The sequence below is a fragment of the Augochlora pura genome, chromosome 1, assembly GCF_028453695.1.
Source record: "Augochlora pura isolate Apur16 chromosome 1, APUR_v2.2.1, whole genome shotgun sequence".
Lineage (NCBI taxonomy): Eukaryota > Metazoa > Arthropoda > Insecta > Hymenoptera > Halictidae > Augochlora > Augochlora pura.
The window spans coordinates 4,831,044-4,846,880 of NC_135772.1; the positions used below are offsets into that span (position 1 = coordinate 4,831,044).

At 41.4% G+C, this 15,837-nt stretch overlaps 2 protein-coding genes across 2 annotated transcripts; one reads left to right on the top strand and one right to left on the bottom strand.

The window, feature by feature from the left end:
- Positions 1-351: 351 nt before the first annotated feature.
- LOC144467899 (uncharacterized) lies at positions 352-5,823 on the bottom strand. Its single transcript, XM_078176891.1, has 3 exons — positions 5,774-5,823; positions 4,086-4,185; positions 352-3,732 (listed from the first exon to the last, which is right to left on the bottom strand). The coding sequence occupies exons 1-3, from the start codon at positions 5,783-5,785 to the stop codon at positions 2,516-2,518; spliced, it is 1,329 nt and encodes a 442-aa protein (XP_078033017.1). The 5' UTR covers positions 5,786-5,823; the 3' UTR covers positions 352-2,515.
- Positions 5,824-11,976: 6,153 nt separating this feature from the next.
- On the top strand, positions 11,977-13,257 carry Cpr19 (cuticular protein 19). The gene is made up of 3 exons (XM_078181752.1): positions 11,977-11,991; positions 12,143-12,406; positions 12,847-13,257. The coding sequence occupies exons 1-3, from the start codon at positions 11,977-11,979 to the stop codon at positions 13,255-13,257; spliced, it is 690 nt and encodes a 229-aa protein (XP_078037878.1).
- Positions 13,258-15,837: the final 2,580 nt, after the last annotated feature.

Genomic DNA, 15,837 nt, shown 5'->3' on the forward strand with positions numbered 1-15,837 from the left:
TAAAATAATTTTTATTTCGCATAAATATCCGCCGTCTCAATCCTTCCCTTAGCGATAATATTATACTCTCCATATTCGATGCGCTAAAATGAATTCTGAACTGCAATTATCTTAGACATCGTACACGATATTTTATTGACTAATCATGAGATAATCAACCGACACAATAGAAAGTTTGGTCAGCTGTACGCCGTTGCCAATTACCATTATTGTTCGAACAACGTTAATAAAGGAAGCAAAGAAGAAACAGTACATAATATTGTACGAATTTTAATATGGATAATTTTAGCAATCGAGACTTTCATTTGTTAACTTTCGAACCTCGATAACAAATGTAGCACGAGTATGAAAAATAGCTGCTTTATTCATTTCAAAGCTCGTCTTAAAAATTAATAATAATATACATGATAGATATATATGTACATGTATAAAAATGTTCGTTGCAGACGCTTTATACGGAATCGAGAAATTTTATAGACTTCAGCGAAGAAACATGCGCTACTTATTACTAGACCGCGGAACTCTGCGCGTTCATGGAATTTAAATTAATGTATACTCTATAAAAGAACGTGAAAGCGAATACAGCGTTCCTTTCGTTTTGACCGTAAAGAAATTGTTGGTGAAAGAAAACTCTCAGAAAGCGATGCATAAAATATCGGAAGCCTCGTAAAAATTCGCAGTCTCGTTATTACAAATTACTTTTGTTCGAATTAACAACAGCGTATCTCGTTCTCTTTGAGTTAACGAGCCGATCACCGACGGAATCGGACACCGTCGTTTCCCCGCGGCACTGCGAATCTGTAGCGAATATATCAGGCCCGGCCACCTCGACGTGTTCCCGACACGGTATCATTAACTTTCTCAATGGATATTGCAACAAAAGAGCAAATCGATCAAAATCGGTTTCTGCGTGCGTTCGCGCGATGCCACACGCCGCTTCCCCGACGCAGGGGGGATCGGGCACGCGTCTCTTTATTAGAAAGGTGGAAGCCATCTTACTTTCTAACGTGGTTTAATAAGAAGAGAGGTCCATTAACCGAGCCGGCTTAAACAGCAATTCGCGCGAAACGTACTTCGGCCGGTTTACATTCTAAACGAATTCAGCTCGGAAGCGGCGGCAGGATAGATCGATGACCATTTCGTAACCGCAACCGAGACATTTTTACGCCGGAAGTTCCGCTCGCGCCGCGCCGCTTCCACCTCGCCTCGTCTGGCGCGAAAGGAACGGGACTCGTGGAAATGGAAAATGATTCTCGCTACGCGCGACGCGTTACAGTAATTTACTTCGTGATATTTCGGTCACGGCGAAGTAGAAAGTACCGGGGGAAACACGGTGGCGACGCGTTTCTTCATCCACGGGGATGAATATTTTTTTATTAACAATCGGCGACGTTCCACCGAATTATTAGAATTATTTTAGCGGTGCAGGATACGCGTAGAGCTTCTCGTAAACACCCGCAGTCTAAATAACAGTTATATACAATTTAATATCTTTTTCTACTTTGCGTTCAGCGATAATAATGGTGTAAGTTGCAACAATATTTAATACTGTATATGTAAAGTCGATTGAAATATGTAACAAGTATTCGTGCCCGTTTAAAGCTGCAGAAGAGGTAAAGCTTAAGATAAGGTACGAGATTATATTGGATAAAAAGATTTGTGAAGCTAAAAAATAATTTAGGCAATTTAAAAAATTATTTCAAGACTTTTGACAATTTAAAAGACCTGATAAATGATTTAGGCTATTTAAAAAATTATTTCAAGACTTCTGGACAACCTGATAGATGATTTAGGCTATTTGGAAAATGATTCCACGAATTCTAAAATTATTTTAGAAAACAAAGTTCTATTGCCAATTCGTTCTAACAAATTTGGTATTTCTACTACGTGCATAGTACGATTACGTAAACGTACATGGTCTGGCAAAATTGCTAAGCTATCGAAACTCATAAACAAGAAACAATTGTATACGTAATAAATTAAAACAACGGTGCACCTTAGATCTACCGAATAAGAAGGTTGTGGAATATATTCAGTTCACCTTCTCCTAAATCTAAAGTACTCGCCTCGGTTCGCTCCAGCTTTAGCATATTACATGGTCCGATAAATTCAACATATTCCAGTACCTTGGTGGTGGAACAATTCAATAGATTACGTTTATAAATTTTGATACTTCTAGCAGAAATCTCTTTTGGCAAAAGTAAGCAATGAAAATACCTTTTTACAGAAAACTGCCCTGCAGTCAAATAATTTTCTAAGTAACATAGCGCATTCTTTTCGACCTATTTTAACAGCTAAGAGCTGGAACAAACTTTCCAATCCGCAGGCAGATCCTCAATGATAAAACAAAACCGAGAGATTGAAAATCAGTAACTCTGCTCCCAAAGCTTCGACGAAGTTCAGAGGTCGCGTGAAAATCATCTCGTAAATTCTACGTGAATTCCTAGAACTATACAGCGATGCTGAACAATATTGTCAGTGTATACTCAATGCCACTTCTCAATGGAAAATACCCTCAATGCCTCTGCTCTTCCTGAACAGGCTTGGTCGTCTCGAACTCGGGTTCGAACTGGTCGTCGTTCGCGTAGTACACCTTGCTGCGGTAATGATAGGAGCCGCTGGCATCGGGCGGAAGCGGTTTGGGTATGAAGAGAGACTTCGGTTTGTAGGTGATGCTGTTGGCGATGACGTCGTAGGGCAGCTGGGCCTGGAACTGGAGCAACTGTCTGATCTCCGGAGGCATGTTCTTGTCGAGGAGAAGTGTCGGAGCAGGCGGAGTGGGTATCTTCTCGATCGGGACTTGGACGTACTGAAGCTGCGGCGATTCCTGCTGATCTTGCCGTTTGTAGTCGTCTTTGTAGACGATTCTACCTTGAAGACCTCTGCCCGAGAACTCTCGCCTGGTCTTGGGCTGCTCCGGTTGCTCGTAGCTTTGCTGCTCGTAATGCGACAATTCAGCGTTCGCGGATTGCTGATCGCGTTGCTGGGGTCCGACATAGTTCGTGGTGTACAGGAAGGCGCTGGGATCAGCGTAGGGTCGCTGAGGCTTGAAGTTCTCCAGCAGCAACTGCTTCACGTAAGCTGGTCCTGCGGAAAGTGGTTTGTATTGTAGCTGATTAGGTTCTTGTTGCACTTGCGTCGGAGCTTGTTCTTGAAGATACGCTTTCTGCTGATCTCCATCCTGCGTCTCGACTTGGGTCTGAGCTTGCTGATGCACTCTGTAAGGAGTCTGATCCTGTTGGGAGTCTACTCGCGACTGGGGATACGAATTATACTGAGGCTGAATAGGGGCTTGTTGAGGATGCGCATCGGCTGATGCCTGAGGCTGCGCGTACGTGTTATAATGGACCTGGATAGGAGCTGGTTGGGCATCTATCGGAGTTTGAGGCTGTGGATAAGGTCTGTAGAGGACCTGTAGAGGGTTCTGTTGCTCCGGTTGAGGTTGAGGTTGAGCTTGAGAGTAGCCTTTGTATTGACTCGGATCCGGCTGAGGCAATTGACTCTGCGAATATACTTTGTGTTGTTCCGGCTGCGACAATTCGGCCTGCTGATACGTTGGCTTGTAGCGCACCTGTTCCGGCTCCTGTTGCACTAATTGAGACTGGGGCGGCCTGTGCACCGACTGCTGGAGATGCACGTAGTCAGCCTGGCCTCGCTGTCTTCGCTGCGAGCTCTCCAGGTGAGCTCGCCATTGGTTCTGGGGAGCGAAGAACTTCCAGTCCACTTTTGAACCTGAAATTCATTGTCCTTGTTACTGAAGTCTTGTCGAGTCGATTCAGAGTAGCTCCAGATTATGGCGAAAACAGCTCTTGCGAATGGTCGTCAGCTTTGCAGACTCAACAAGTCTAATATTGTTGATTAAAAAAATCGACCAGGTTCATAATATTAAAATTAAAAATTGTAATATTAAAAGCATCGACTTTTGCCAGTATTTTTAAATACTTGGATGAATTAAAAAATTGCTGGAATTAAAAAGTTACGGAACGATCGTTAATGCGGGCCGAAGTCCGCATTGCCTAATAGGATCAGTGCGTATTACGTAAGTAAATGGATGTTGCTCGGAAAGGAAAAGACGTCGAACTCACCATTAGGATCATTGTACTTGATTTGCGCCGGCGGTGTTCGCGAAGGCCTGTTCGCCTTCTGTTGCGCGATCGCCGTTGAAACCAGAGCGACGAGGAGGATCTGCGAACACGTAGATTCGATCGTGAATAAATTATACAGCCTGGGAACCCCGGATAGACGAGGACGAGAACGCGATGCCATGTAGCATGCATGTCGATGCTGTAACGGTAATAGGATCGGTTCGAAAGCGAAGCCTCTCTCCATCCGGGACCGTCTCTCGACCGTCTTTCTCCGCGTGCTGATAGAAATCCGCGCGCGCGCGCGCGGAGGACGTCGCACGCGGAAGAGAACTACGCCCGCGATCGTATCGTTCAATAAAACATTTGACTAGCGCAGCCGTGTTTCCGCCTTTGTCCCGTTACTTTGTACTTGCACAAAGGGGCTACCTTACAGTTACAAATAACGATCCCCGACCCCCGGTTAGGCTCTCCGCGACAGCCTCCTAACGTTTCACTTCCTTCCACGGAACCGACATTATCGTAAAATTAAACCCCGCCGTATTTGGTAACCATAAAATAGAGCAAATCGTTTCTTAAGTAACGCTCGCTGTGGGAAATCGACTGCGGGCCTGTTCGTCTCGAAAAATTGGAAGTGCTCTCGTAACCGCATCTTGGGAGAATCAAATGACGGCGAAGCGAATTAGAAATCGACGGATATTGTTGTGTACTAGTTTTAATCGCCTGTAAGTCAATTAACCCTTATTAAGGTAAGTGAGGGTATTATACATATATTTATGGTTCTAGCTAATAGTTACCAGACGTAATCAATCCCAGAACTACCCCCTTCGGTTTTTGATATAAGTAGCATCGCAGGGTTGAGAGTGACTCGAAATAAAATCTTAATAATCGAAATATTATATATCATTTTTGAAATAGAAAATACGATGTGAATTGGAAGTCAAGAAAAATCTCAATGCTTTAATATTTATTTAAACGTTTGCAGACAATTTTAAAATACTGTGTTGTCGCCGGCAACCCCTCTAGGTTTAGTAAACGCGACTGAAGTCTCTATTCTCATTGGACAGTCTCCTTTATATTCTGTTCAATCGCGACACTTTTGTAAAATACATGCTTTAATAAAGAATGTCAAAGTATACAGTGGGGAACAAAATTGAGTCAACATTTTTGTAATGGTATAATTTTTTGAAAACTGATCCAAGTTAAATTTTTCTGTGAATATTAGAAGGATTAGTTCACTGTACAATGAATGAAATACTTGAAATAAAAAAAATGTAAAAGAGATAAAAACCTTTTTTATCTGAGCCTGTAATAATAATTTAAAGAATGCATCTGGTATTTCTCTAAATCAATTTTTTAAATATACTCTACAGGCTCTGAATTAATTCTCCCAACTCTCACAGAAAAATTCAAGTTATTAGACCAATTTAAAAAAAGTAATACTTAAAAGTGTTGACTCAATCTTGCTGCCACTGTATGTCCTCTTAGCTGTCTTCAAATCACTTCTCTGGGATATCGCAAACTCAACACTTGGGGGAGTTGTCAATTACACGGATACACTCCAATTTAAACCCTGAACTGATACGTCACTCACTAAAAGTCGCGTGGACGAACGATAATAATGCGACAATTGACAAATAATGTGAGGGGCCGACTGTTTAGCTCTATGCTCGATGATCGAATGCACTCACGAGAAGTCGCATGACTGCCGGGAGAGGAGACGATGAACGGTGGATGCTCGATTCGCGGGTCCGTGCGTGGAAATCGGCCGACAGTGCCGCGGTGGCTCTTCTATATACTCGGAGTTGCCCCCGTGTAATTGGCTAGCCAAGCAGACGGCCGGTGGCTACCTACTTTTAAAGTAATTCTGCCTCTGGTAACGACCCGGACCGCCCCGCCTCGGACCCCCGCGCCTCGGGGCCTTTCGGGATATTATCGCAGTCGATTGCAAGAAAACATCGCTGGCGCAACACGCCTGCAAACGGTGCAAACGGTGCGAACCCGATCTAGGAAGCTGCGCCAAGGTGTCCGGAGGTTACGGGTTTAAGAGCCCCTCCGCGAAAGAGGAACGCCGCCGCCTTTCCGCCCCATTGTTTTTTAAACCAACACTCGCACGATTAAACGGTTCGCTGCTTCGCCTATAACCGGCCGGAAACGGGAACCGGAAAATGGACATTTATCCTGCGTTTCGCAGTCCGAAATATTTCAGTATGATTTCAACCCTCACCAAGCAATTTATTTAACAATTTCGAATCGCAATTCTAGATTTACCATACGCCTAGATTAACAAGAATAAGTAAATAATACTGACAGGAGAGGAGAGCTTTATCCTGACTTAATACCTTGACGCACCCCTTTTCCAACCCCTAACCTAGTCGCAATAATTATAGTCCCTCGAATTTCGTCAAAAACAGAAAGAAAATTTATGTCTCTATTTTTTGATGAAAATATGATCCAGTACACTTCGAATGATTATTAAAATTCATTTTTTAATCCACAGCAGCTCGCATTAATATTCGGACAGCGCGGAATGTTCGAATTCCAATCCGCGGAAACACGTACCATGAATGAAACAGAACCGTTGCATAGCGCACTTTCATTAGCACAAAATTAAGCCGACCCGTTACTCAATCGGTCCTTTACAAGTCAAAGAAATCTGGAAGCCAATGAAACCTGTTCCGAGCATCAAATAGCTCAGCAGTGCTCTATTATAACATAACCCGAGTGAAACCGCGTCCTTCTCGCCTGGTTTTTTTCCCTCAGCCTAGAAATCGGAACGCGATCGCTTTAATTAATTTATTAGAATTTTCAATAAAAGATACAGCATCATCTGCGTCGTTAACATCGCGCCGACCGCGCTGGTGCAAACTTTCGAACCCCGTTTAATTTCCCGGCTGTCGAACTTCCTTTCTAAACGCGCGGATTATCCGTGCATCGGAAGAAATTTCAGAAATGTAAGATGCCGATCGCGTTTCCCGCGCGGCGTCCCTGAACTTTCGAATCCGTAAAAACGCTACCGGACGAACAATAAATAAGTGAGCTTATCTATGGAAGCATCCTCGTCGTCCAAGAGCGATCGTGTAACGCGATGGTAATTTATGCGAGCCGCGAATCGAGCGAACCCCGTTGTACCGACGTGGAAATTGAAATATGTACGACAAAATCGCGTTAGATAATTTTCAAAGACTCGATGGAATCGATAGTTTTAAGCACGTAATTAAAAAGCGATCGTCAATTTAAGCGATCATAAAATAGAATTAATTATACGTAAGATAGACAGTTATTAAAATTGAGTACCGTAATAGTGTGTCTCTTACTATTTATATAACGCCGAATGTTAAATAATTTTTACATCACAGCCTTTAATATTTCCAATATTTTTAATGTTACTTTGTGGAAAGCGACCTATTGATTACAATGATGATATCTTTTTAGCGAAAGTCCATGAACGTCCAATAATTCTCGAAATAAATATAATATAAAAATGATTTCCGTTGCGAAAGAATAATTCGGAGCGAAACAATATTAGCCGTCGAGGTTACAAAAGGCGATCGTTCGAACCATCTAAACGAAATATGAAATCCCCATAAACCAGAGTTTTAAGGGGGCAGCCATAGCGTTTTTTATTGCTCGCGGAAATCACGGCAATTTTCGAGATTACCGAATTCTTGTTACCATCATTACGACACATACTTCGCCGAAAAAAATCTCAGAAGCAGGAAGTTTTTATCGGTGCCGGCATAAAGCACAGAAAAGTACAGCATAATTTTTACTTTCCGCATCGGCGTCTGTTTAAGTTACTAATTAATTCGCTCGCATTTTTACGGCCAGAGTCTGCTGCTTTATGTCTTTAAAACGCCGACAAATCGTTGCGTTGTTACGAAGAATGTTGACTAATCACGAGATGGTAATGCGAGAGTGAGTCAACGTTCTAGAAGTTTTATATCTTCTAAAATATTTTGTGTTCTGCAACGCTGTTATTAATATACGTCATGATACGTATTTTTAATATAAAAATAGCACTAACTATAAAAAAATCGCCAGTAATATTTAACATTTTATTTAACACAGAATCCATTAATTTTTTAAAGGCCCTTCGATTTCAACCCCTAAGTTAATGATATATATTATTTCAAGGCGAATTAAATTTAAATCCCGCGCAATTTATATTTTTATCCACCGTAGAAAGTGCGAAATAAATCGGGGAAACGTGAGCCAGATCATGCTCCACCATCGATCCTGTCAAAAACTGTTCGTTTTAACGAGACTATTTATTTTTAGGAACGCCAGTCTATTCAGCGGAGTTTCGCGGAACGAAAAGGGGCCAACAAAATAATTCCGCGGCGCGAAATTAATTGGCCACGTGAGTCATGTAAGCCCGCAGAAAACTAGTCTGGTAAAAACACGAAAACCCCGACAAGAAAAGTTCCTCGATGATATTCGAAAGGCACGATGAGAAAAAAGGATACCGTTCTGCGGAAACAGACGGAGAAAGTACATCACGAGGAAGAACGCTGTGTTTCCGCGGGATCGTTTGAAATTGGTACGTGGATCTAATCGGATCGGCGATGTTGAACATGAACCATTTTCACTCGATCCGTGTGTTCCGTTTTTCTTGAAATAATCAGACAACGACGCGATAATGTAAATCGAGGATAATGCGCTACTATTGCTCAATTATCCATAAATGCTATACGATATCTGCGACATCGCTTTCGATTTTTGTATCCTACAATTTTCATTTTTAAAACCACTTAAAACTCTGTATTATATATAATAGTATTTTTAATATTATTTTAAATAGCATACTGCTTTATTTTAGACGATTTGAAATTTAATAATGAAATTTCGAGTCTAATAATGACAATAAGTGCCCGAATAGTATGAAAGGGTGGCAAAACGTGCACTGAATTTTTAAAAAAAATTGGTATATCAATAATCGGTGCTTCTAATCCAAGATTTTGACGCTATCAAAAGCTGTTAATTAGATTTATCTCTCCGAGCGTACGCTATCCATCGAAACCGTGGGCCGGTCTTTTCTCCGCACATGATTGAGTACAATTACTTCCTCGCAATTAAACGTACCGCCGGATTGTATCTGCGCCGGAAGTAGAGTTTTCAGCCGACACAGGAATCCGACACGTTAAACGGCCGATTGAAAAACGACGAAACAAAATCACATGGGAAGGCGCGTTCGACGGTATTGAAAAGTAAAAGTAACCAGCTGACTCACGTGGCGCGGGGAAAACGAGAACAGAAGATAGTCAGGCAAACGGACTATAGCCGGTGAGAGGAATGTTAATTGTAATAATTAGAAAAATGAAAAAACTATCGATACAATTTTACATCGGTAAAAATTCAACGAGAGAAATTAAACGCGATAATCCCATGGAAAGTAGACGGCGATAATTAAAAAACAAAACAGGTAATTCTGTCGAAACAATCTCAGATGTAGCTGACAATTGCGTAAATCATCGAATAAAAAGAATCGTAAAACTCTGGGTAGACGTCATTAACTAGCGCCGTACTAATAAAAACGTTCTCCGCGAAAAATAGCATATGTAGAACTTGGGCAACTAATAATAGAATAGTTACAATTAACGACATGACGTCGAATCGGCGATGTCGAAATTTTCTTCTTGCCAATGCGAACCCGGAACCGATGGAAATACTTTACAAAGACCCCGGTTCTTTCTAATGGTGGGTTATACTATTCGAGTTAATTATCTCCGCGCTCTACGTGAAATCCTGGAAATAGGTTTGTCTGATTTGATATAGAACATCGTTAGCAAACTTTTCGCTGCGAGATTCGCTGAAAGATTTGTTGAAGGGATGCTGACGTTAACGCGAAACGCTTCTCTCTCCGTGTAAGCGCATTAATTGATAGCTGCCGCAATCCCCGAGTTCGCATAAGCAGATACGATATCATTGAGTTTCCGTGTACACGCGTGGAATAATAATGGTATCATTTTCAAACGAACGATCTGATCAGATCGTTCGACGGAGTAATGCCTGGGAAAGTGTGGGGTGTTGCAAAAAGTCTCAATTAGTCGGCGACGAACGCATAAAATTATTATAGGCAAACAATTCGATTTTATCGTTCAGATCGGAGCATTGATTTCTTGTTTCATATTGTCGAATTGTTACCCTCCTTTTATCGTAGACTGCAGATGCAACGCATTGTGCAATTGACTCTTCAATGCTTAGACAAGATCTGTAAATTTTTTAATTTAATAATTAAATGAAAGAAGCAAGTAGATTTATTTGAATTAACTGATAGTGGAAGAAATTCTTAAAAATAGGATTTTTTTTCAAAAACTTGGATTTAATAGACTAGTTAGATAACAAAGCGACTGTTCACGAGTTTACATGAACACACTTCGTCCCCAAAGTTCTCTGACTTATCGACTTAGTAATCGATGACTGATTATAGCGTCCTCTCCTCGTGGACAACAGTCGGTCGAAGAACTACTGACTATGGTAGGATTGGAAGGTAAAGAGAATGTGTGGGTATAAATGCAACATGTCCATGGTTGAAATATACATAAACATCGTTTCAACAATTGTGACATTTTTTAGAAAATAATTTACTCTATACTCCTGTCAAAAATCTGAATTTGGTAGACGAAAAATGTCAATTTCAAAATTCTTCACCCTTCCATTTAAAAAAAAAATTATCTTATTGCAAAATAAATTTTCAGAATAAATCGCCTAACTAATATAGAGCTAAGAGACATAATTAATACAGATTACAATTTACAAACTAATACAAATTATAGATTACAAGAAAATGAAGAAATAAACCACCCTTCGAGGGGTTGTAAAATTAATTTCTCTGAAATTAAACCATAAGCTTTCTAATTTATTACGAAGTTAGATGAACTAATCAGACATTATTATACTGTTCTCTAGACCCAGTCCTTTACAAACATTACGTAAAATCCGGATATCCTTCCGGAAATAGGTGAGGATAGACACGTTTTATGCAGTTATGCATTCGTGTCCGTAAATGAGAGACTCTTTTTAAGTCGGATGTAAAACAAACATTCTCTCCTCCTACGTAACGAAACGAGTAGGTTTCACGAACAGCGAGAAGAATTAGTTACGTCAAATTAAATGAAATTGTTCGGCGAGCTCTCTAGCGTTGAAAATAACACGCGAGCGACGAAAGCAATGCCAAGAATGACAGCGGAGTGCAAGCAAAGTAGAATGCGTACGGTATCAAAGGATCAATATACAAGTATAATAAAATATAGAGTTCCTGTATCGTTCTATTAGAATTGCCAAGGCCATCGATATTTTTTTAGAATAGAAATAGATAGTTCTATTAGTGTATCATGATAGCTAAGATCAAGAACAATTAAAAAATAATTAAAAATCGCGACTTAAGGTCTCGCGAGATCGCGTTACTATAGGTCATTTTATATAATTCTATTTAATCAATACTCGCTACATAATTCTATTTAAATAAAAATTGATGGCCTTGAAATCTCTAGAAATTTTAGAAAATAATCATTTCCATCACAAGTCTTGCTAAATTCCCTAATCGAGAAAAGAACCGTCACAGTGCACCAGCGCTAAGAATAATGCATAGGTGACACGGCAGTGAGCATGTCGAACAAAAAGAATTATTCTACGACCCGCGTGGCTGGTGAACAACACAATGAAAGACACTTCGGTAGTACAAGTTACCGGGATGAAAGTTGAATGGTAGTCGATAGGCGTGGTTGAAGATCGGAGTGCAATCTGCGTTATTCTGCGGCCGGGGCGCGCGGGCGGCCATCAAGGCCTCTTCAGGTCAACGCGATCCAGTCTGCCGTATAAAACGCCCCTCTCGACGATCCTTCGAGCACTGTTGTACTTCTCGTCGCCCAGTTGTCGTTATTTCCCTATTATGGGCGCCATGATCGTAAGTACAAGCACTCGCTGTCAATATTAATATCAATTCTGTCAAATTAATATCAATTCCTTCAAATTAACACCACTGAACAATTAAAAAATTCCGATTTCGGTACTATCGCAATTTACGAAGCAATTTCGGAATTGTTTAAACATTCCAGGTGTTCCTATTCTGTACCATGGCACTGGCATTGTGTCGACCGTCGAATGCCCAGTACCAGCCACCCCAGCAGGCTGCAATTTTGAGCGACGCGAGATATTTGGCTGGCGACGGGACATTCGGAGCCGCGTACTCCCAAGAAGATGGCGTCGAGTTCAAAGAGGAGAGCGACGTTTATGGAAATCGGCGTGGGTCTTACTCTTACGTTGACCCAACCGGCCAAAGGCGTACGGTGTCGTACACGGCTGGGAAAAACGGCTTCCAGGTATGCGAGAATATCATTTGAATAATTAATTAATTATTAACGCCGTTCCTCATACTTCGCTGATGCATGCGGTGCATTGAGAAATCGAATACAATTGTTGCCTGCCGGAGAAACTAATTTCCATAGTTTCGATCTCTTACGCCGATGTTACCACATACGAATACCACGGTTACCACGTTCGAATATTCATGGCTGGTTTACGATTATTGTTTTCTGTGAGCTAACACCGTAATTTCATTTGATTTTTGATCTGCTGTTCGATTTCATCCCTAAGAATACGAAAGGATGTATTACTACTAAGATAGAACATCGTGGCGGATATAATGGAGAATATTATAATTTTTTCAAGTGATCCGCCTAACTTTTGACATCCTAATTTCGAGTAAAAATATTGTAGCAATTAACGGGCCAACGAGATAGTTTCCATCGTAATTTTCCAGGCGACCGGTGACGGTATTCCTGTACCACCCCCGCAAGTGCCGCCTCAACCAGAATACGAGCCGTTGCCGCAATACAACCCGCCGGATTATCAACCCCCGATCCGACGTCCACCCGCCCAGCAACCTTATCAACGACCCACTGCACCGGTGTACGAGCCGCAACCGCAACCCCCGCCCGTCTATCAACCGGAGCCCCAGTACGCGTACAGGCCACGACCACCGCCTCCGCCACCCCCGGAAATCGAATCTATACCGTCGTACAACCCCCGATCGCATTATCAACCCCCGTCCAGGCCGTTGCCGCAATACAACGAGATCACCACGCCGTCACCCCGAAGATTCTATCCACCAGGGAAGCTGAGCTTCAACAGGACACCCGACGGCTATTCGTACACCTTCAGTAAAAGTTAAATCACCTGAGGACAGTGCCTTGTGCGAGGATCGCGCGACGATCGAGGAAAAGTGAGTACTGTACAGTCGAGGAAACGACAGTCGTGAGAATGATAGAGCATAGATGAGAGATTCGGCTACGTTATTCTCTCTATAACTGGCAGCAAGATACGTATCCTGGCAAAATCTTGTATTTTTTCGAATTTTTCTTTCCTTTTTATGGAACGTTTTGCTAATTAAAAAAAAACATTAAACATGATACAGTTACGATCACAATTACTTATGTAATAGGTAATTAAGCAGAGTTCAACTTATTACACAAGTAATTAAAATCGTAATTGCAACGTGCTTGATGCCATTTCGACCCCTTGAGTGACTGTCTCTGGCTCGCGTAACGCACAGACGTCGCTCGGTACATTTATTAACAATTTAATAGCATCCATATTTGCACGCCACTTTGCTTTACTATCTGGCTGCTCTGGACACCACTTGGATAATTTTTATTTATTGTACCACTGTTGCTTCGTTGAATTACGCAACACTGTAGATTGATTTTGAAATTTCGCAAGCGATTGCAAATTTATTCGATTCTAATTTCTTTTTCGTTTCTTTAAGGCGTAATTTAACGAGGCATATATTTAACTTATATAGTATAATCGCAAGTAATTATTGTACAATCGAACCTCATATACTACCTTACCGCGAACTACACTGCGATATAATCATGGAAACTTAGTATAGTTAATTTATACGTTGACATATTATTATATAGAAGTTTGGAGGCGTTTCTCGTATTTATAAATTATACGCGCGGAAACTGTCGAACGCGTTGACTCGAACGATCATGTATTCGTAATTAGGAGATTGTGGGTAACTAGAGCCTTGTCCATGATCTTACCTCTACCGCGAGGCTTTTTCCGCTATGAACGGGTAAAACTTCCTGCATAAAGGTTTGCATACGTTTTGCATAAATTTCCAAGGGAACGCAACGAATAAATTAGCTCTGGTTAGTCTCAATTAAAATCGTCTTTTACATTCTTACTTTCACTGAGGCCGCGCGAGTCACGTAAATGTTCGCATCACCCCGCGATCAATTACATCCGAGGGAAAGTTTTGTCATACTGTATCAAACTTGGTCCCTGTCGCTATATACTGTACAAAGCTGACATTTTTATTGTACTAAAAATTAACTGTCAACGGCGATCTCGAAAGCAAGTAACAATTATACTATTTTCTAAGTGGCGCGATAGGAAAAGAATTTTGCAAGGAGCAGAAATCATTTAAATATTCTTCTGTATAAAGTGTAAAAAAGAAATCTTGAAAAATGAAATAAATTTGGAAATATCGATCAATATGTTTACGTATGTATAAGTGAGAAAAAGGTAGAGGAAAATGCTGGCGAATAAATTATTTAATGTTCGTCGATCGATGAGATTTTCTACCACGCATTGCACGGCCAACGCCCCATGGTTTGCATAGCAATTTCCTTTTCAAATGCGAGCACAATCCCGCGCACTTCGGGGTCACAGTATACTTTCATCGAGCAACCTTTGACGTTCCCCCACGGTATCGCAATAAACTTATGGGAAACTCACGACTCACGGAGGAAGATGCATTATAAGTTACACCATCCGAACTGTTAAATGCCACGTGAGCAAATCCTTGCCCTTGTTCTTTTCCCTTTTTCCTTGCACTTTCCAACTTCAGCTTTTTAACCAGGCTTCGGAATATTCTATTCGCAATCTATCGAAGCTGTTAAAATAATAATTTGTATTAATAAGCACCTGAACGCGAGGTTTTTAATTTCGTTAAAGATAGATCACCCAAAGTTCAGACCGCGGTTTTCGAACCATTGTGTCACCGATTTCGAGTAACACGTTCGCGACGTCGTTTCTAGACAAAGGGACGATTATCTCATTATCTTGGCTCGCGAATAATACCCGTGCAACAGCGGGGAAAAATGCAGTTTGGTCAAGCCGTCCGTTTACTGGTGTACCCGTACCTGCACCCTGCGAACCCGTAGGCCCCGTGCTCGTGCTCGGCGCATACCAGTATTACGGGGCGCGGCAAGGCAAACCAGCCATATCGGAGCAGGAACTCGATAACCTTAAAGGTGGGCCGAAAGAAATGCATACCGTAACGTTTCGCATCATGTTGCTGTCGTTTAAGAAAGTCGATCGGGGATTTAATTTACAGGCAACCGGGCGCAGCACCGGATGCAACGCGGCGACAGTAGTCGCATACTTGTCGAGCCACTGTTCCTCACCCGTGTTACGCGCGGTCCTTGGCTCACATTTCGTCAGAATTCAACGTCGCTGCTAATCGTATCGGTTCGATAATAGCAGTTGCACTAATAGTACACTTCTACTTGCAAGCATGTTACCTGTTATCATTATTATTTGGCTGAGAAGGAATTAAATTCGAAAAGTTGCAGACCTCTGCACGAACTTCAAAACCGTACATGCGCTTTAGAATTTTGTATTATACAATTTTTAAATTAGAGCGGCGCAAGAATAATCGTGTTCTTTATACTTGAACTTTGTAGCGATATATTATACTTTCTACTATATTTTCTAGACGACGTTCTCAGCTTTTAGTCAT